Genomic DNA, 21,863 nt, shown 5'->3' with positions numbered 1-21,863 from the left:
TCTATCTTTAACAAAATCTCTGTGATTTGGAGTCTCTCCTGTCTTCCTGTTTGAATGTTACTTTAGACGTGTCAAGTTTGTTAATTTACTGCTTATGTAAACTCAACGTTTCCTCCTGCTGCTTCACATTAAACTTTTCCACTGGTGGTTCCAAAACCAGCGTGAGGCTTCTAATTGTAAAGTAGCTAAAGTGAATGAAGTGTATTTGTCACAGAAATTTGCAGGGCTTTGTTGGCGAAAAAAAGTCTATACAATGAGACATGAACATATTCTCAATTATTCAATCAGTGGATCCGTTTTAAATATTGCAGGGAGGACGGAACAACCACAGTGAGGTGTTCAGATGAAGAGCTGCAGACGAGCTGCTGAGCTTCAGTCTGTCGATCAAACATGTACACCAACATAAAGTGATCAAAGATGAGCAGTACAGTCTTCTCACACTGCTCCATGTTTTCCATCCAACATTACAGAAGGTCACAGCAGAGAAGCTCGCTGTCTGTAATTTTCTGTTCATCTTTGATGGTCTGGATGAAAGCAGACTTTCATTGGATTTTAAGAAGATACAAAATTACATAATCTATGTGTCATGACAGACTTTCTGACAGCATCCTTGACATTATGATCAATAAAACCAGACTTCATGTTAAAACAACTTGTTTTGTATTCCTGCAAACAACCGACACACACCATTCAAAGTTGACCCCTCCTCCATGGCTCATCTGAGAGCAGTGGTGGTACAATGAGCTAAACAGTGACTAAGGGGAGGGTGCGACTTTATGGAGAACGAAGTAGTAAATCAAAAAAAATATTTTATTTTGTTATGTTCCTTCACAGTGCTTATGTTCTGTAGTACAAATAAACACAGCCTGCATTGCTGGATTTTGTGTGAATGGCAAAGCTACACTACACTGTGTTGTGTGCAGCTTAACTCTACCCTCTGTTAAACAAACGCACAGTAGAGTATAGCCAGATGCATCTCAGCAGGACAATTTAGTACTGTGCAAGCACTGGAGAACTGCTCACCAAATTTTTATAGAGTCTGAACTTCAGACCCAAAAGTTGGCGCCTAGAAGATTACATTACACTCAATTTTATTGTCATCATACAAGGAGGTACTTGACAAATCCAAGTTCAAAGGTACCTCTAAGTGAAAGTATTCAGTCAGTTTGTCCGTTTGAGTCGACAGAACAGGAGGAGGAAAACTGAAGGCTGACGCAGGGTGAGTGTTAATGTAACATTTTTATTTTTTTACTGTCTAAGTCTTTGAGTCCGTTTTTTTTTCTCTGTGAACTGTAGAGGAATGAAATGTTAGAATGAATTTAACAGTTTGATTCATCTGTCAACACAGAGTTACGAATTTCCATCAAACCCACTGAAACCAAAGAAAAGAAGTTGTTGTGAAGTCTTGTTTGTGACCCTTGAACTCTTAATGCTCACAGTCATCTTCACCGTTTTACCTCTCAGACTGACTGAAGTCCAGAAAATGACAGAAAAGGGGGACCCAGCAGAGTCTCCAGTATCCAGCTCTCTGTCTATGAAGAGTGACCTCTCCAAAGATCACCCTCCACACTTCAGTAATGAACCTGGACCCTCAGACACAAAGTGAGGGAGCTGCCGCTAACTCATTTATTTGACTAATTTTCAGTTATCTTTGTCGATGTTTCCTGTTGATTTTGCGTTTGTATATCAAATTTTCTACCAAAATGTATTTACTGACTAAAATTTAACCTTTTGACACAAAGGCAAATCTTTTGTGTCATCTTCTTCTTAGATAAAAAAAAAACAGCTTTTGCATGTGACTGACATCTGTCACAGATGCTAAGAGGATTAATACAAACTTTTAAACCTCCTATTGATTGCCAGTAGCAGCAGTTTGTGTATTTTGAGCTTCCTAAATGGCTTTCATCAGAGAATTTATCAAGGATTCATGTAATCTGAATAAAAAAAACATGTTGGTGTTTGCAGAGTTCAGTCCAACAGACAGAGAAGACAATCCTCAGTGTCCAGCAATAATTTAGAGACCATAAATAATAAAGCCACAGATAAAATGAACCTGCCAACATGGTCATACTGTAGCTGTATTTTCAAATACAATGCATAGGAAGCAGCATAAGTCACTAAGTCACTATCAGCAGGCATCTGGGATGATATACTGATAAAACCTCAGAGCTCAGTGCCATTACGCATGTGTTTACCTAAATGACTCACCTGAAAACAGCAGCAGGCTGCTACACTATTACCATACAGACCTCTACACAAACATCAGACTAGCATGTTATAGCTCAAAGGAGATGTCTGGTTACCAGGGCATGTCACAGCCTTTTTGTCAAACTATGATTTTAGCAAAAGTAGCGTCTCATCTTTGAAACAAACTGCTGTGTAAACAGTGTTTTATGGCATTGATTACTAAACTATATAACCATATATTGCTCTGCAGATAAAATGTTGTTCTTTTACTTCTCTTTTTCTTTTTTCTTTTTATTTGGAAAGGCAAATTTCCATAACAAACTAATTATAGCATTTATTTGTCCATAGTAGATTATGTATAATGTCCATCCATATAATATCTATATTGTTCTTCTGAGGCATTCTCTTGGAAATCACATGTAATTTTAATTTATGAACAATAACAGAACAGAACAGGGGAGCACATCACCTCTGACCATCCAATCATCACATGGAAAAAAGGGTTAGTTATTAATTTTTATATATTATAGTTAATATTGTTCCATGCAAAGTGTCTTAGACTGCTGTTCTGCCACAATTATTTAATTATTACTTCTAACCTCAGTCCAAACCAAACTAACTCAACAGAAGCAGTCATAATCAGTTGTGAAACAGCTGCAGGAAGTGTTGATTTTGTAGTATTAATAAACTACAGACAGTTCACTAAATATTTAATTAGACAGACAAATAGGAAAATATGTTTCTATGTGACTATCTAAGCTTCTCGACAGTGTCGGGCCAAATCTTGATATTTTTCACCAACAATCAACAAATCATTTTAAATATAAAGAAATGTCTTCACAGAGAGAGGAAGAGGAGTCATGTTTCTGTGGAGGAGCAGCCATCCTGTTGTGCTTTGTGTCAGGACGTCCTAAAGGATCCAGTCTCTACCAGCTGTGGACACTGGTTCTGCAAACAGTGCATAACTTCATACTGGGACCAGTCTGGTTCATCAGGAGAATCCTCCTGTCCCCAGTGTGGAGAAAGATCCAAAACAAGACCTAGACTGCAGACAGCCAGTCAGACCACCACTCTACAAAGTAAGACTGTACACCTTAAAGATTTAACCTGCTGCTGCTGCATTTCAGTACATTACATTAATTTAGAGACTTACAATAAGTGTATTCAGCCATGTGGAAACAACCCAAAAACTGCAGGAATCATACAGGTATACCAACTTCATCAACTAAAGCAACCTCTACAGTTAGTTTTTGAGTTTTCGGGCTGAAGTTGTACAGTTCCTGCTGTCCAGAGCGCATTCCACCATTAATCCAGGACAGCAAACAGTCATGATTTTGTTGAGCAGTAGCTGACCTACCAAACCTTTTTTCTCTTTTTTAGTGAGTGATGGTCTGCAGGAAGTTATAGATGAACATAAGATCAGTCTGAAGACAAGATGTGAACGTGTGACTGAAGGAATTGATGAAACAGGAAGTGGAACTCTCCTCAATAGGATCTACACTGAGCTCTACATCACAGAGGGACAGAGTGAAGAGGTTCATACACAACATGAGGTGAGGCAGCTCGAGACAGCTTCCAAGATGAAGACCCTCCATGACAGTCCAATCAAGTACTGTGACATCTTTAAAGCCTTACCTGACCAAGAGAGACACATCAGAGTCGTTCTGATGAATGGAGTCGCTGGCATTGGGAAAACCTTCTCAGTGCAGAAGTTCACTCTGGACTGGGCAGAGGGTTCAGAAAACCAAGATGTCAGTCTGGTGATTCTGTTTTCGTTCAAGGAGCTGAACTTGATCAAAGATGAGCAGTACAGTCTTCTCACACTGCTCCATGTTTTCCATCCAACATTACAGAAGGTCACAGCAGAGAAGCTCGCTGTCTGTAAACTTCTGTTCATCTTTGATGGTCTGGATGAAAGCAGACTTTCATTGGATTTTAACAACAACGAGCTTGTGTCTGATGTCACACAGAAGTCATCTGTCAATGTGCTATTAACAAACCTCATCAAGGGGAAACTGCTTCCCTCGGCTCTCATCTGGATAACTTCTCGACCTGCAGCAGCCAATCAGATCCCTCCTTCATATGTTGACAGGGTAACAGAAGTACGGGGCTTCACTGATGCTCAGAAGGAGGAGTACTTCAGAAAGAGAGTCAGTGATGAAGAAACATCCAGCAGAATCATCTCACACATCAAGACCTCCAGGAGCCTCTACATCATGTGTCTGATCCCAGTCTTCTGCTGGATCACTGCTACAGTTCTGGACCACATGTTGACCACAGACCAGAGAGGAGAGCTGCCCAAGACCCTGACTGACCTGTACTCACACTTCCTGCTGGTTCAGACAAAGAGGAAGAAGAAGAAGTACGATGAAGGACATGAGACGAGTCCACAGGAGCTGACGGAGGCTGACAGGGAAGTTCTTCTGAAGCTGGGGAGGCTGGCGTTTGAACAGCTGGAGAAAGGAAACATCATGTTCTACCAAGAAGACCTGGAGCAGTGTGGTCTGGATGTCACAGAGGCCTTGGTGTACTCAGGTGTTTGTACAGAGATCTTCAAAAGAGAGAGTGTGATCTTCCAGAAAACAGTCTACTGCTTTGTTCATCTGAGCGTTCAGGAGTTTCTGGCTGCAGTCTACATGCTCCATTGTTACACCAACAAGAACACAGAGGTACTGAAGTGCTTCCTGAATCCAAAGTCTTTTCCTGAGTATTTTGGAAACAATGACAGCTGTGACTTATCCCTCGATGTGTTCCTGAGGAAAGCCATGGAGAAATCTCTTGAAAGTAAAAATGGTCACCTGGACCTGTTTGTTCGCTTCCTTCATGGCCTCTCTCTGGAGTCCAACCAGAGACTCTTAGGAGGCCTGCTGGGTCAGATGGACAACAGTCCAGAAATCATCCAGAGAGCCATCAACAACCTGAAGGAGATGAACAGTTATGATATCTCTCCTGACAGAAGCATCAACATCTTCCACTGTCTGATAGAGATGAATGACCGCTCAGTCCATCAGGAGATCCAAGAGTTCCTGAAGTCAGAGAACAGATCAGAGAAGGAACTCTCTGAGATACACTGCTCAGCTCTGGCCTACATGCTGCAGATGTCAGAGGAGGTTCTGGAAGAGTTTGACCTGAAGAACTACAACACATCAGACCGGGGACGACTGAGACTGATTCCAGCTGTGAGGAACTGCAGAAAGGCTCTGTAAGTCCAGTTTTCACTGCAATATATAAGTCCTGCACCTCAGTGGAAACAATACAATCATGGCTAGAAGTACAGAGAGTTCAAAAATGTGGTTTCTTCAGTCTCAGTGTGATAATGTCCTACATAAGAAAAAAAAAAAATCAAGTAAAAATTCTTTGAAAAAATTAGTGTTATCAATACTGTTACATATTAACGTATTGTACCACCTGAGAAACTGCTGAGATTTGAGTCTCCCTCCTCATCACTGCTAAATGTATCCTCAGGAACCATGGCTCTGACATGCTCCATCCCTTAATGGTTTTGAACCACACTGCATTGATTTTATTGCTCCAATGATTTCAAACCCATTGTGGGGCGTAGTACCACAGTGGGTTTTTATTTTTTAAATTGTATTTTTATTTATTCTTAATATGGATCAGGGGATGATCTAGAGTAAACTTGTTTTTGAAAAGTGCAATATAGATATCTGATTTATTTATTTATTTATTTTTTGAGTAACCTATGTCAATTTTGTTGAAGTGACAATCCTGAGATACTATTGAAAGCTATAGTATACAAAATGTATCTAAAGTTTGCTAACATTAACTGACATTAGCCACCATAAACTACTACTAACCACCTTTTGTCACTTCAAAACCGAGCATGGTGCATTTTACTGCTCATGAATTTAGGTTGTCTTAGATCATTTTGTTTTTCAGAGAGCAACTCCTCTGTGAGTAACAGATGAAGGAAAAACGTAAGGTGTTTTCTCTTTTTTGCTGGTGTAGAGAAGTGGCAGGAAATGCAGAGCTTCCACCAATAACAGTGATGTGATGAATACATAAAGACAGATTTTAGACTTTTATAGAGACCTCATAAACGATCAAAGGTCAGTGTTATGTTTGTATTGCTGATACACTGATAACATCTATCTAACGTCATTGTGTTGAAATAATGTATCTTTATTAGTTTGTTAATTGTGTTTATATTTTGAACAAGATTTTTAAATATGATTTAATGTTTAATCATGTTCAGGTTGAGGATATTGTCAAGTGATTTGATTCATTTCTGTCCTGTTTGACGACAGTCATTGAATTTTCCCACTTATAAACATGTACTTGGCAGCAGCAGGTACAGAGCAAAGATTAATCATATTTTACAACTCTATTTGTTCACAGAGTTGTAAAGAATGTTTTTCTAATCGCTGATAGTCTGTGGACATTATGTGAAGAGCAAATGTTAATTAAAATAGAATATGTCAAACTGTTCTGACATCAAATGCATGAAGTGAATATAAAGTGTCCTCTTTCACATTAACATATTTTGTAATCTATGTGTCATGACAGACTTTCTAGCTGTGGACTCTCAGACACTCACTGTGAAGTCGTGGCCTCAGCTCTGAAGTCCAACCCCTCCCCTCTGACAGACCTGGACCTGAGCTACAACGAGCTCCAGGATTCAGGAGTTAAGACACTGTCTGCTGGACTGGAGAGTCCAAGATGTAGACTGCAGACTCTGAGGTCAGTTCACTGACTGTAGTGAATGTAGTTTTTTTGTACATATTCAGTTCAAATCCTTGACTGGTGTTTGAGCACAAAGGCAGCAGTGATGATACTTGCACTGATTTACCATGAGCATATAAAACTAATGCCACTCCCAGGCTGATGAGTCTTCTTTTGAGATAATGGCTGTTGGAGCATTAATGCCACTCGTACAGACCACCCAGCCTATCAAAGTTCTATCTCACTGAATTTTAGTTTGATAGCACTGACATATTTTATTGATTGAATACGATTTTAATAAACTGTTATATTGCTTTGGCTTTACACCATATGTGAATTTTATAACCCTGTTGTGCTGGCATCATACCATTTAACATCACCTCTACTGGCCTACACATCTCTGATCATTAAGCTGTGCTAGTCAACACCAACCTACCACTCAGTAACTCAAGAATGCACAGAACCATATCATCCTGCAACATCAGGCATGTCAACCTTGACAATCTCATTAGTTTATTTGCCTCAAACCTGGTCCCTGCTCCCACCACATCACTTCTGGATCTAATGGACTTGATCCTCTTTCCAAACTTGACTAAGATCAGCAGCATGTTATCAATCTGTGTTGACAAGGATAGTTGTATGAATGTGGTGCTGACATCTGGATGATGTCTGTAGAAGGCTGACATTATGGTGATCCACAATAACACAATGGCAAGGCCACTCTATTCATTTTAGAAATAGCTCATTGATTAGGACATACAGTAGTAATGTTGAGCTAGACATTTAAAAACTGAACCAACCTGATTTGATAACACATATTTTTCTACATCATTTATTCTTTATTCAGATTGAGGAGCTGCAGTTTGTCAGAGATCAGCTGTGCTTCTCTGGCCTCAGCTCTTAAGTCCAACCCCTCCCATCTGAACGATCTGGACCTGAGTCACAACATGCTCCAGGATTCAGGAGTGAAGCTGCTGCTGTGTGATTTTCTGCGGAGTCCACACTGTAGACTGAAGACTCTGAGGTCAGAGCTTGAAATTTTGTCTTGTTTTTTCCCCTGCCATTTAAATCTTGATATTAATTTGTCCCATTTGTTAAACTGTGACCACTTATTTTAACTGGAAGAGACATTAAATAAATATGTTCTATTATATTATATTTTCTAATAACAAACACATTCAGTTCTTTTTTCAACATTTTGATGAAGATCTGATACTTATACTGACTGAAGTTTAAAATGAGTATCCTTTGATCATGATTTTGATTTCTGACTCCACTATTCCTCAAAGAAATACTGCCGATGTCTTCACTTTTTCCCAAAATTTATCACCGATGTATGGCATCTTTGGAAACTTTGGGATCTTGAGTCAAATCTTAAATTCATTTCTGTGGGTTTTTATTGGTGCTGCATGACATGAGTTTATAGATTGGAGCCAATAGTGGAGCTGCAAAATTGAAGAGGTGGTTTTTCGCTTTTTGTATTTTCCGGTTTTGAACCTGCATCCCGTTGGGTTCAGGTGTGGAGTTTTCATTTTCCAAGTTCCTACATTCTAAACGTATATAATAATAATGATAATAGCAATACAATAATTTCATAAAAACTGCTTAATAAACCCTCTTCAGCTTAACATATCATTAAACATTAATTGATTTCAAGCAGGAACTTTGTATTCTAAAGTTAAATTATTTATCCATTTTCAGATTGTTTAGATGCAGTTTGTCAGAGATCAGCTGTGCTTCTCTGGCCTCAGCTCTGAAGTCCAACCCCTCCCATCTGAGAGATCTGGACCTGAGAGAAAACACCCTGAAGGATTCAGGAGTGAAGCTGCTGTGTGATTTTCTGGGGAGTTCACACTGTAGACTGAAGACTCTGAGGTCAGTTCACTGAGAGAAAGAGCAGCCACCAGGGGGCCCCCAAGTTCAGCCTCAATAAATTTTGGGATAATTAGAAGTCAAATCAAGTCAAACTAAGCTGCTATGATAGGGAAGCTGTGACTTGTGTTAGCAGAGTAATCAACTATTAAACTACAACATAACTGTTATTCTTATTTTTGGTTTGTTTTCATTGTTTACACTTTAAAACATATGCTGGTTCAAGATCATTTTACTTTTGCTGATTTCTGTTGGTCTTATGCAGTGGCCTCAAACGTCAGGCTTATACATACCACAATCACAGAAACAGATCCAAAATGGTACCAAAGGGGTTGAAGTGTTACATGTAAATGTTTCTTACTACCTGAAACATCAGTATTATTCTTACTAGTGTTTTGTTTTTTATTGTTTGCACATTAATATAGATGCTGGTTTTGAATTGGTGGGGAGAGCTTTTTATGTTATGTCACCTTGTTTTCCAAGTTTATGATAAACATTTTTCAGGAACATGCTGCACCTGTTGCATTTATTGATATACTCAAGCCTGTTTCCCCCTTAAAATGTAACAGATTACACTTGATGCTTACTTTCTTATAACTGTCATTTATGTGTTTGAAAATTCAATAAACAAAGTTGGAAAAAAAATGTAACAGATTGTTGCATCACCACAGATCATCTGAAAAGGTGAGAAATCTCTCCCTCAGTTGAGAGTTTGACAAAACGGGGGCCCCCCAAATAGCATCTTGCATAGGGCCCCCAAACAGCCCTGAGAGAGAGAACACATCTGAACACATCTGATTGGATAATAAGTGGATATTTATCTTTCTTATCTCTTATCTTTATTCAGTCTGTGGAGCTGCGGTTTGTCAGAGATCAGCTGTGCGTCTCTGGCCTCAGCTCTGAAGTCCAACCCCTCCCATCTGAGAGAGCTGGACCTGAGTGAAAACGACCTGCAGGATTCAGGAGTGAAGCTGTTCTGTGATTTTCTGGAGAGTCCACACTGTAGACTGGAGACTTTGAGGTCACACACCTTTTTTTTTTTACTGATCCACAATGAATATCTTAATTTTAAAGTATATTTTCTTCTTCTGTGGTTATGAATATCTTAATTTTAAAGTATATTTTCTTCTTCTGTGGTTTGGTCCATTGACTGTGGCAGAGCAATGTTGAGCTCCACATTCAAAATGTGACTATAACTACAATAGATAATTCACTCTAAAATTCACTTTTAAAATAAATATATATATAAAAACTAATTTCTAAGCCTTCTTCAGCTCTGAGCAGATTTTTAAACATTAAAAGATTTCAAGCAGGAACATTGTCTTATAAAGTTACATCATATATTCTTTATTCAGATTATGGAGCTGCAATTTGTCAGAGATCAGCGGTGCTTATCTGGCCTCAGCTCTGAAGTCCAACCCCTCCCATCTGAGAGAGCTGGAGCTTAGCTTCAGTGAGCTACAGGATTCAGGATTGAAGCTGCTGTCTGATCTTGAGGAGAGTCCACACTGTAGACTGAGGACTCTAAGGTCAGTATAGTGAGTCTGTGCTGGCAGTATTGTACTATAAAGACATTTAGTATGAAAACACAGATGGCTGCTTTCCTCACTAAAGCTGTGAGAGGAGAACAGTGACAGGCTGAGTGGATAGAAGATAAGCCAGAAGCTTGTTGTGATCATATGTTTGAGTTAATGTTTATACTGGATGTGCCGCATCACTGACTGACAGCTGATGAAGGGAGTCTCTGTAAACACTGATTTATGACTTCTGTTGTCTGTCTTCTTCTCTCATCAGACGGTGGTGATATCTGTCAGAGTGTGAAGGTGTAGGTGGTTGGAAAAGGTTGAAGCAGCAGCATCAGCTCTGACTGGGTCATGTTACTGAGAGGTTGTGGAGAGGTGAATGTACATCTACATCCACCCTCATCCCTGTACTTTCCTCTAGATAATGTGACATGAGTGGATCTAGATTTCTAGATCTCTAGATCTCTAGATCATGTGACAGACTATCATCAGTGGATCTGGACCGCTCTGCTGCTGCTCTGTCCTTCTACACAGTCTCTGCAGACACACTGAGACTCACCCGCTCCTTCTGATCCACACTGAACCACCTCCTCCACCTGGAAACTGGACCTTTGATTTTTTTTTCACTCTTTGATTCATTCAGTGTGTGATTCTGTCTTTATTTACAGTATTTGTGTTGTACCATCACACTTTTGAATTATGGAGAACTGTCATTCATTTTCACATTATACTGTATCATGGAGGTTGACGTCAGAATGCACAAGTCTGCAGTTTAAGAAACACCAGAAAGGCCCTAGCTGGTGTTTGTGCCATAAGAACAATCAGAGTGAAAAGTATTTAAAGTAAGTGAGCTCCTTAGTCTCTTTGCAGTTGATTCAGAATGCTGCGACTCTTAACCTGTGTTATTATGTTTGTCACTGTATTATTTGCTTTCTGTCTGTGTGTATATTTTGTCTATACATCATATATTAAGATCGTGCTTTTGTTTACACTGTGATCACCATGTTCTGTTGCCTAAAAAGTTTGAATGTGTCTCAATACTTTCATACTGCATACTGAGAATACTGCTAATTTTTACCTGATTTTGACACCTAAATTCAAAAACTTGTCGACGTTTTTAGTCATTCAAATTCACAAACTCTTTTACTGTAAAATTCTGTTTACAGTTAGGCTGGAAAATGAAACGAGAGCAGACAGGCTTAAGCAAAACATATTATTATTAATCATCTGGATGCAGGCTTAGTTAAAGCTGTTATAACTAATACAGGAGGATTACTGTAATAATGAAATATTCTTTAGAAATATATTACTATTGAGTATATGTATTTAACTCTCTAGCAAAATCATAGAGTAAAGGTATCATTTCATCACATTACATTTAATACTGCATACACCAAAACTACAACAAAAAACTTAGTTGCTTAGAACAGCATACAGTACTTGTGCTTAGTGCCCAGTAAATAATAAAGTAAAAGTACAGTCTTGATTCAAATAATTGAAAGTTACTATTCAATCCTTTGTTCACTGTGTGTCTGGTTTAGAGGCTTCAGGCCCAGCATCTGTGTGACTGCCCATTGTGCTTTGTGCACCCACGGTTGTCTCTTTACTCTTGGCTGTGTTCTCATTCTGAGCCCGGTTCTGTTTCTTCCTCTCCAGTGCTTTCTCCATCTCTGTGTAGTAATCGAGAGCCTTCCGCACTGGGTCAATAATGTGTTGCTGCAGATTGAATGAAGAATTAATTAAAAAGTCTACCACAATTTAGTGAACTTTCCCTGTATTTCCCAGAGTTACTTGTCAGAACCCAAAAAGCATATTGCTTAGGGTAAGTAGATTTGCTGGCTATTTGTGAATAATTTAAAATAAATTACCTCTAAACAGGGGAATAGGTTGGCCAGTTCGATGAAGAGAGGTAAAAGGACAAATCGGATGAAGCCTGTTTGAGATGAAGGTTTGGTTACTTTGTCCCGATCCATGAAGGGGGTCACTGGAAGACCCTCTAATTTCTCCACATCACTCTTGAAGGCAAATAGATGTCACAGTTGAAATAATTAGTTATTAATCAGAAAACTTCAGGTTGTTCCTTACAAGGGTTTGAATTAGTACAATACAATACACACATTTAATTTGTACTTAAATTACAAGTGCATCAGCTCATGTGAGGAAAAATGAAACAACCTTTTGTAGTTATGAATTTTGAAGAGGTGTACATAAGACCAACATGACACTGCCACGACCATGACATGATTTCTGTCATATTGCAAAGTTGGCATTTTCTGAGATAACTTTTTTATGACAACATTAACCATAAATTTTTTGTCTTTGTTATGACAACTTGACATTGAGCATGTTAATTGTGTCTTTGTTATGACAACATATTAACCAAGACAATTATGTCTTTGTTATGACAACATGACATTGACTCAGAGAACTATGTCTTTGTTATGACAACTTTAAATTAAACATGACAATTATGTCTTTGTTATGACAACTTTAAATTAAACATGACAATTATGTCTTTGTTATGACAACATGACACTGAATCAAAGAACTATGTCTTTGTTATGACAACTTGAAATTAAACATAACAATTATGTCTTTGTTATGACAACATGACACTGAATCAGAGAACTATGTCTTTGTTATGACAACTTGAAATTAAACATGTCAATTATGTCTTTGTTATGACAACATGATATTGAATCAGAGAACTATGTCTTTGTTATGACAACTTGAAATAAAACATGACAACTATGTCTTTGTTATGACAACCTGGCTTTAACCAACATAATTATTTGCTGTCATTAGGCCATTATAATTGTGTCATTTAAATTTCTCTTAACCTCAACTAAAGTGGATCATTTTGGACTTGTCATAAAGATGTCATTGAGTGTGTTAAATGAAAACCACAGTTTTTGGCTTTTGGCTGCGTTTCACAGCCACAGAGCCTGCCACTTGGTGTCATATCATGGTAATGACAGTGTCATGTCAGTCTTATGCACACCCATTTAAATAATAAATTAGACTCAGTTACCTGGTTGTAGAATTCCTGCAGAAGACAGTCTAACCAGGGTTCGGCGACTTCCATGGGCCGCGCCTCATTGGATATGTCGCTCACTTTGATCAGAATCATCATCAGCTGCTCACACAATGGGGATAAAATCAGTTACTAGTGCAGCTACACATTAATTAGATAGAAACAGAGAGGATTAGAGTTAAATCAAATCAGTTTTCAGAAGGGGTCAGGAGTACTGAGCTCATACTGAAGGCCTTTCAGTCAAAGGTCAAACAGTTTCTCTGACAAGCTGCTCTGTTTTTTAAACCTGCATTGCCACTGAAGAAGCAGCAGTGCCCCCTACTGTCTGTGAAGAGATGTAAAAAAGCTTATTTACGTATTCCCAGGCAGTATCTAAAAACTAACCAGTATATAGTTATACTACTGCAGAAAATGATGTTAACTCCCCACCTGGGATTTTTCTAAGTCAACCTGGAAGAAAAAAAGTATCCTCAGTACAGTTGTCATGAACAAGAAAATGATCTATAGAGACCAAAACAGTTTTTTGTACCAGGCTGTAAAGATGTTTATTTCTTCTGTGAGACATTTCAACATGGGTGCTTATGAAGACTAACTCACTCTTGGCCACAAATGTATTCTCACTTATTTTGCCTAATTACACAAACAAAGTTCACTTAATGTTGTGTTGCGATCCTCTTACCACATCTCTGTGGTCTTTGTTGGTGAAGTCAAAAGCCGGCAGGATGGACTTGAACTTGCTGAGAATCTCGTTGTGCCTTGTCATGTCAGTGGCTAGAATGCATCTGCAATTACAACAGAATAAAAAAAAAACTATAGTGCTATTGGGTCTAGATAAAATAAGATAATATGCATGCTAACCGTAATAAGAAGAATGAACTCACTTGATGATTCCTTCCCTTATCCGTTTGTATTGATCCATGGACAGATTTCTGAAGATGTTACTCTCCGTCTACAAAACACAAAAACACTGGTTCACTGATGACATTGACAGGCTCAGTTTTATATTTGTGTGTTTCATGGCAGCTTAGACAGATAGTTAAAGAAGTAGCGTGTTGTCATTTTTACCTTCTCTAGTATCTCAAATGCTACAGCACAGTGATGGTTCTCCAGTGGAGAGATGTCATTGTAGCGGAGAGCAAGTTCAGTTCGAGCATTTATCTGAAAGATGGTCAGACATTAGTTTAGAGTTTTTGATTAGCATTAAATAGAGTTCTGTAGAGTTCTAGCATCAGTGCTGCAGCATCTTACTCATATGCCTATATGTACTATGTTCGCCCTATTCATACTAGCTGCCAAAATACCAATTTCCCACTTTGTGTTGTGGCTCAGCAAGGAAGCACAAAGTGGGAACTTCATATACCTGATAGGCATTGTTGTATCCTGTGTGGTCGAGGTCGTGGCACACTGCAGAGGTCAGCATGATAAGCAGGTCGATGCTGTCCATCTTACTCTTCAGGTCAGTCAGCCAGATCAAACCATACATCTGCTCAGAGACAAAGAAACAGAGAAGTACAGAATGGGAATTGAAGATGTTCAATTGTATATAATTCATAAAAAGAAGGATGCCATATGAAGATAAAAGTTTAATAAAAGTTTTTTGTCCTTTTTGGGGCGGTGGAACAAGCCATAAACACAACACTGACATATTGTCTTGTTAGGTTGTTATGGTTGTCCAGTATTTACTATCTTTTTGACTCTATTTTGCTTGGCTCCATCATGAGGTAAATATTTGTCTCTTTAGCTTTTAAATGCTCCAAAATGTTATCCAGATAGCTGCTAGCTTTTTCTTTCTGCTGAATACAGCAGGCTTCTTGATTTAAACAGCAGTGATTAAATCAATCAGTAAAGCAGGCCCCCCCAAAAAATTGCGAAACGATGCTAGTCTATAGCTGTTATAGAGTTCACTGATGAATGGATTTGATATTACCCATAGTAATTTAACATATTTTTTTAGAAATATTAAGCTTTAATATGATTTTTTTTTGAAAGAATATCAATTCAACATGTTGTGTTGTACAACAGACATATACACAGCCAGCACTGCCCATATGTCCATATGTCCAATAATGCTCCAATGGATTAAAAGTTATGTCTTTTGGCACTTGATTTAATATCCACTCTTCTTTTAGCTCTTGTTTTGGTCTCTGGTTTGTTAGCACAGATGTTTATTTGCTAATGCCGTCTGCATGTAGGTAGATAGTGTAAAAATATACTGCCTTTGTCAGTATTTTTGCTAGAAGTGGTTGCTTATGGTAAAGGTTGTTCAAACTAAACTAGACATCCTCTAAATGTTAAACCAAAACTATGAGCTAAAAGCCTCAAAGAGCCGCTGAGTTGGGAGCTATTCCTCTGTGATTTTGTTGATATGAGCCAACCCTTTTACATTACACACCTGGTCATGTAATTTAATGATATCAAATATATTGGTTTTAAAGAATGAATTTGTATGCATCAGCTATTTTTCAGAAATGATAAAGGCAAGAATATAAACCATTAAATATTCTCCTTCATGGATGCGTTGAGAGAACTGCCCAACCTGTGGAGCTGTCCGGTGATTTGAGTCACCTCTCGACCTTGAGGATTAGATGTCCTTCACCAATTAGCCATCGATTTGATGGCATAATTACACAATTTCATGATTACAGCAACAGGGCTCTCCATGATTTGCCCTGATGAAACATCACTCTAAATACACAAACACATACACGCACACACTCACCATCTGGGTAACACAGAAGCAGTGCTTGAAGTTGTGAAAAGGGATGTTGTTGTATCTTCGGTAAACTTCAAACAGGAACTGTTGCAGTACTTCAGGCTCAATGTTGAAGGTCGCTATGAAATCTAAATCTGTGTACATGACCTGCAGGAGCACCATGATCTCTGTATCCTCCCACTGCCTGCACAGACACATGCAAAATTCACAACATACTGTATATTATTGATTTCTTATAAATCTCATTGCTTACAGAAAGGCATACGAGCTACTCCTCAACTGCACAGGTGACAAGAGTACAAGCTTGAAAGTTTTGCAAGCACATAGTGCACAAGATACACATGGACAAGCTGATATCTGTGTGGTGGAGTATAATAAAACATCTTAGATTGCAACATCCTGGATCACAATGACAATAAAGTCTTAAGTTAAACACAGTTTCACACAGAATATTTAATCTTCTTTCTTTGCACAAACCAATAAAAATGAAGTGTAAAAACCCCAAAAAACAATGATGGAATCCTACCTAAAGAAAATTAATATTTTCAGTCATCAAACTCAACAGAATAATATTCCTTATGCCAAAGTTATATTGTTATATGTTTCAAAAAGCTTCCACATCTTCAACTCCACCTTCTCCCCATAGAAAAGCTTAAACAGAGGCTGTGCACTGTGTTTTAATGGAGTTGGGGCGGTTAACCAGACGTACATTTGCAAAACCAATCAGTAATCAGTTCTTTTAGGCACAATGCGATTTGCACTGAGCTCATGCTGGATGCACTTTGCTGTCCATGCCATTGTGGCCTGGCACATCCATTGGAAATAATGCGTTTCAGAGCGCCGTGCTGCCATTGTTGTGTTGTGTCTGACGAAGCCTTTAGACGCCATCCTTAAATCAGACCTTTTTGTCATTTGCCCCAGCTATTTTTCTCAAACCATGAAGATCTTTTTTTTTTGGACGAGGTCGGTTGCAGTTTTTTTTCAACCAAGGGCCATAAAGGGCAACAATGATCCCATTCTAATCTTGAAAATGATTGATTTAACGGACAAGATGCCGTACAACCATAGAGCACCACTTTTGTCCAATAATTATTAAAAATTAGCCACACGCATTGTTGTCTTGGCTGACATGTTCCTACATTACCAAGTAGACACCCACTATTCCACTGCTAAAAATAGTCCCGAACAAATGTGTAAATCATGTATGAGTAACATGCCAAGCTATTTTCAGATACACATTTTTTATAAAAACATTAAACTGTATATTTAAAAAGTCTTTAAAAGACGTATGTCTTCAGCAGGAATGGATTCGGAGCCGGTGTACATAAGTCAGAAAGTGTTGAAAACTGACACATTGTTGGTTTTGGTCTTTACATGGGATTTGTTGTCGATAACAAAACTGTAGACTAATGCCAGTTTTATTCAATTGTCTAAGCCCACACAACGGGAAGCAAAGGAAAACAGATGTGAATAGGAATCCTGTAATTCACTATGATAATGTGATGCCCTACGCTTCAGTTTTTCCTTCAGTAGCCTGTGTATAACTGCATATCTATCCATCGCCATCATTGTGGGTTTGCTTTAAAAGCTTTTGAACAAATGAAATGATGACCGGGCCTTAGTGAATACAGGATGCGCTTCCTCCCCACGAAACCCACTTCAAACATGGTGTGTTGATTAAACCTTTTATGAAGACGGTCTTTTGATTCATGAGCCCTCTGCAGGCCTATTTATATTGAAATAAGTGTGTCTATCAGAAGAAAAGGCTCCCATCCTCTTCAGAAACGCATCAGAGGTGCTTGTTGGGCACGACTGCCATTAGCTGACCGTCTGCCTCACATTCTGTACACTGAGGAAACAGGTGTTTACCCGTGATCGCACAGGCACAAAGACACCCTGCACATCATGGTGCTGCAGGTGACATGAAAACATCTTCAGAATCATTCTGGTCAAATCGAAACTTACCAGTTATCAAAGGTTGGGGTCTTTAAGTACTGTCTCACTTCGTCTGATACCTCCAGGGAGCTGCAAAAGTGGCAACATAAGCATTAATGAGATGTTCATAACCATAATACATGGAGGGAGGTTTTTTTTTTCTATCAGTGAGTTTGCATGTGAACATGCCTCATTTGAAGAAACTTTTCCCGTACATGCTCACACTCCTTCTTGGTTTTATGCAGGGTTCTCTTGTGGTAAAATGGGGAGGGCTTATGTGTTCCATCTGTCAGGTCTTTAAACAATCCCAGCCAGCTCAGATGCTCCACACTCTGAAAAAGAACAGGGATAAATCCAGGCAACTGAGGCTGGAGGTTACAGAAACACATATTGTTCGTTCCATCAAATCCGATCTACCCTTTAGAATGAGACAGGAATTACAGATTCTCAATGAACATTATGATCATTGCAGACTTCAAATACATGCAGCCTTACAAGTTACCCAGAGGAGAGTAATCTATCCAATGGTTGAAGAGTCATTTCACTGAAAAACACAAATGTTAACCTCATGGTAGCACTATGGAACATTTTAGAGGACCAAAGTTAGTAGGGTACAACGTCTGGGAACCATGAATGTCAAAATCCCAAATTTCATGGCAATTCTTCAAATACTTTTTGAAATATTTCAGTCTGGACTACAGTTGTTGACCGATTAATGAACCGAGAGAATGACTGCCATTGCATGGCATGGCATGGTAATACTGATTTAGAAAGTGTTTAAGTTTCCAGACACACAAGAGTTAAGAGCAGTTATAGATAGTAGTTATGACTAATGTGTCATAAACAATTCCCTATTTATGACATCTAGTTCACATGGTGCAACATTAGCATTCTTTCAGTCATGTAACTGTTTTGGTCTCTTGGTAAATACTTGACTCTTTAGCTGCTACATGCTCCACTACCTTAACCAGCTGGCTGCTAACTTGGTATTTCTGCAGTTTGGGCAGGTGGTGGTAAAGTTTAGTTTGTACCGAAGCCAGGTACAGCGCAAAATATCTGGTGATCCAAGTCTGATACGAATTGTTTTCTATCCTGTGTTTATGACTTCAAGGGATAATTCAGGTTTTTTGAAGTGCGGTTGTATGAAGTACTCAGTCACTCACATCACTCACTGTATTATAGTAGACAATGGTCAGCAAACGGTCCAATGGTCAACTGTATAATACTCATGGAGTATTACAATTCAACAGATGAGACAATGAAGCGCCAAAGGAAAGGGCTGTCTGGCGGCAAGGTAACATGGTAGGAATATGTTCACTATACTGTACACTTATATGGCCACTGATTTTTTTTAGGTTGGCCTTTTTTATGTGGCTAAAACACACTTTTGACCCTGTCCACTGTGGTGCTTTGCTCTATTTCTGTGCTTTTCAGAGCTGGGAGTACACTGACTGCAGTCTGTGCATAAATTGCATACACAGGCCTACTTCATAAAAGCAAACTACCCCTTTAAGAACAGGTAAGAAAAAAGTATTGGCAGGTGAAAGTTACACCATGATCCCCTAAATACTAAATGTATTTAAATTGGCACTATAGGAAATTAAAACTCAACTGAGATAAAACAAACATTTGGATTTAAGGAAGAAAGATTATTCTGGCATAGCTTTTTTCACATGTTCTCAAGTCATAAACACAGCCATTTATTTGTGACCTAGGAAATGGATCACCACTTTCACCACCACATACCCAAAGAGTAAAACTGAAAACAAAAACTCCTTATGCAGATAATTATGCTCTTGTATAATCATATTAATATGTTCCATGTTCTGCCCCCCAAATTTCATGAGCACCTTTAAAGCCCACGTTGTTTTGTCCATACCTCCAGTTTCTCCCGGAATGAATCGACCTGTTTCTTCATCTCATACACAACTGCAGGAGTCTCACCAGCCTCGAACAAGATTTTCTTCTCCAGGCCCTGCAGTCTGAGATCACACACCATCAGTGAGGTGTTAAGTCATTAGACATTAATTAATACCTTTGGACTGTGTTGTGCAAAGTCTCAAATTCATGCTCTGTTCAAAGTCTCTGTCTTTTCACAAACTGATTTTATTGTTTTATTGACGATTTCACCATTCACATTAAATATAAATAATTTTCCTGACAAATATGATAAAGTATATCCTGTGTTGCTCATATCCCACCTTGCCTACCTTTTCTCCATTGTTGAGAGGTCAAATCCTAGAGCACCAGCAAGCTCTGTACCTGAAATTACAAGAAAAGAAGGGAGACCTACAACTTATTTCTATATGAAGACAAGCACTGCGATTCCCATGTTGTTAGGTTAAAGATACCTAACGGCTCACTGTTGCAGTCAGCGGCCACCACCTCCAGCTTGTAGCAGGAGTTTGGGCTGTTGGGCTCCAGATTTGGGGAGATGTTGATGATGTTGCCTTTAGGGTTGTACAGCTTCAGGATGTCATGGGGTCCTGCCTCGGCTGCAGAGCGGAACAGATCTGGAAATAATTATTAAGATTAAGGTGTCTTTAACCAACATTTAAACTGCACATGACAAAGACATTTTTCATAAATAACAAATAATAATAAAAAAACTATTTTTTACTAAGGTTCTTTTTCTTTCTTTTGCCCTCCTCACCACTTGAAACCAAGCATACATGAAGAACACGTGAAGTCGATGTGACAAGTGAGGAGCTGTCAGTGGCAGCTGCATCGCCGCCTGTAGCCTCACAACACACTGAGCCCATTCTCGGTAAATGCAACTTAGTTTTCTATAGTCTCTGATAACACATGCAATATTTTTACATGTATTTACTTTCTTTTCAATAAGTGTAAAATCCTTGTGGTTATGGCCACAAAATAGTTCATATCACAGATATTCTTACTTTTTCCATATGTGGGTATTATTTGTATGTGTCAGACTAATACTCCTTATACTAATACCTTAAAATACTTAGCAACATCATTTTCTGCACCTACCTTTGACATCCTGTGCAGGGCAATCCATTGGGAACTCAGCCTGCTCTGGTCTTCCATTCACTGTGAAGTAGATGATTTTTGTTGCCATGTCATGAATTCAGAGCCACTGATGTTTCTGTGTGCGCCGCTCATCTGTATGTGATGTCTGTCTCACTTCATTATTTTAATGGTAAACACTCCACCCCCTTGTTTTGATTCTCTCCACCTCCTCCTCCTCCTCTGCTCCTCCTTCCCTTTCCTTCTTTTGTACTACAATTTCTTTTTTCAAATAACAAAGAGTGTAATCATTAGGATTAATTATTTTAAAAAAAACCCTCTGAATACCTCCTTATTTCTTTTCTTTGCGTGTGTACTGTTTTTTTTATTTGTTTCATTTGTACTGTAGATAATCATAATTATAAACTAAGATTTGATGATTCTGACATAGAATTGCATAATCAGTCATTCACACTGATCAGATCTCTTGTGAGATCACGAAGATCGTATAAAAATAATTCCTTATTACCTAATTATAAGATGTTTGCTGGTTATGACATAATGAGACATTTAGAAAAAATAATAAGAACAAAATAAGATAAGACTATAACTATCAAACTGTTTGAATACATTTGGGAATAAACATGATTTGTGTATTGTGTAAATGATAAGTAAGTATTTTCATTTTGTACTACTTTATACTGTTACTCCACTGCAGTTCAGATAAAAATAAGGTGCTTTTTCGTTACTTACTCAGTTTTACAATACAAAATAAGTTAACTGATTGTATTATAGTTGACAAGGTAACATATTTACTATATATTTACAAAATATCCGCCGTATATTTACAACATAGAATATACTCAGCAGTTTACATACAGTAGACATATTTCTTTATTTATATGTATTTTATTGATTTATTAGTTATTTTATTATTTATTATATA

The 21,863-nt window shown here is 38.3% G+C and overlaps 2 protein-coding genes across 2 annotated transcripts; one reads left to right on the top strand and one right to left on the bottom strand.

The window, feature by feature from the left end:
* The first annotated feature begins 1,186 nt into the window (after nt 1-1,186).
* Nucleotides 1,187-5,393, top strand: LOC104930438 (protein NLRC3). Its single transcript, XM_027276670.1, has 4 exons — nt 1,187-1,219; nt 1,465-1,602; nt 3,031-3,266; nt 3,568-5,393. Exons 2-4 carry the CDS (start codon nt 1,484-1,486, stop codon nt 5,391-5,393), a joined length of 2,181 nt encoding a protein of 726 aa, XP_027132471.1. The 5' UTR covers nt 1,187-1,219; nt 1,465-1,483.
* A 5,726-nt stretch (nt 5,394-11,119) lies between these two features.
* LOC104930439 (high affinity cGMP-specific 3',5'-cyclic phosphodiesterase 9A) lies at nt 11,120-21,070 on the bottom strand. The gene is given in 14 exon segments (XM_027275140.1): nt 11,120-11,981; nt 12,134-12,280; nt 13,297-13,401; nt 13,979-14,081; nt 14,181-14,248; nt 14,365-14,457; nt 14,660-14,782; nt 16,019-16,196; nt 17,978-18,037; nt 18,137-18,279; nt 19,827-19,929; nt 20,158-20,240; nt 20,243-20,460; nt 20,942-21,070. Coding segments are annotated over 14 exon segments (1,707 nt in total). The 5' UTR covers nt 21,030-21,070; the 3' UTR covers nt 11,120-11,786.
* Between the last annotated feature and the right edge of the window lie 793 nt (nt 21,071-21,863).

Source organism: Larimichthys crocea, chromosome I, assembly GCF_000972845.2.
Source record: "Larimichthys crocea isolate SSNF chromosome I, L_crocea_2.0, whole genome shotgun sequence".
NCBI classification, from domain to species: Eukaryota; Metazoa; Chordata; class Actinopteri; family Sciaenidae; genus Larimichthys; species Larimichthys crocea.
Note: the sequence above shows the minus strand (reverse complement) of the source record. Positions and strands in the feature narration are given on the sequence as shown.

Coding starts and splice junctions, on each gene's coding strand:
- LOC104930438 (XM_027276670.1), top strand. CDS start 1,484: ATGACAGAAAAGGGGGACCCAGCAGAGTCTCCAGTATCCAGCTCTCTG. Junction 1,603..3,030: donor CCTGGACCCTCAGACACAAA/GTGAGGGAGCTG, acceptor ATGTCTTCACAG/AGAGAGGAAGAGGAGTCATG. Junction 3,267..3,567: donor TCAGACCACCACTCTACAAA/GTAAGACTGTAC, acceptor TCTCTTTTTTAG/TGAGTGATGGTCTGCAGGAA.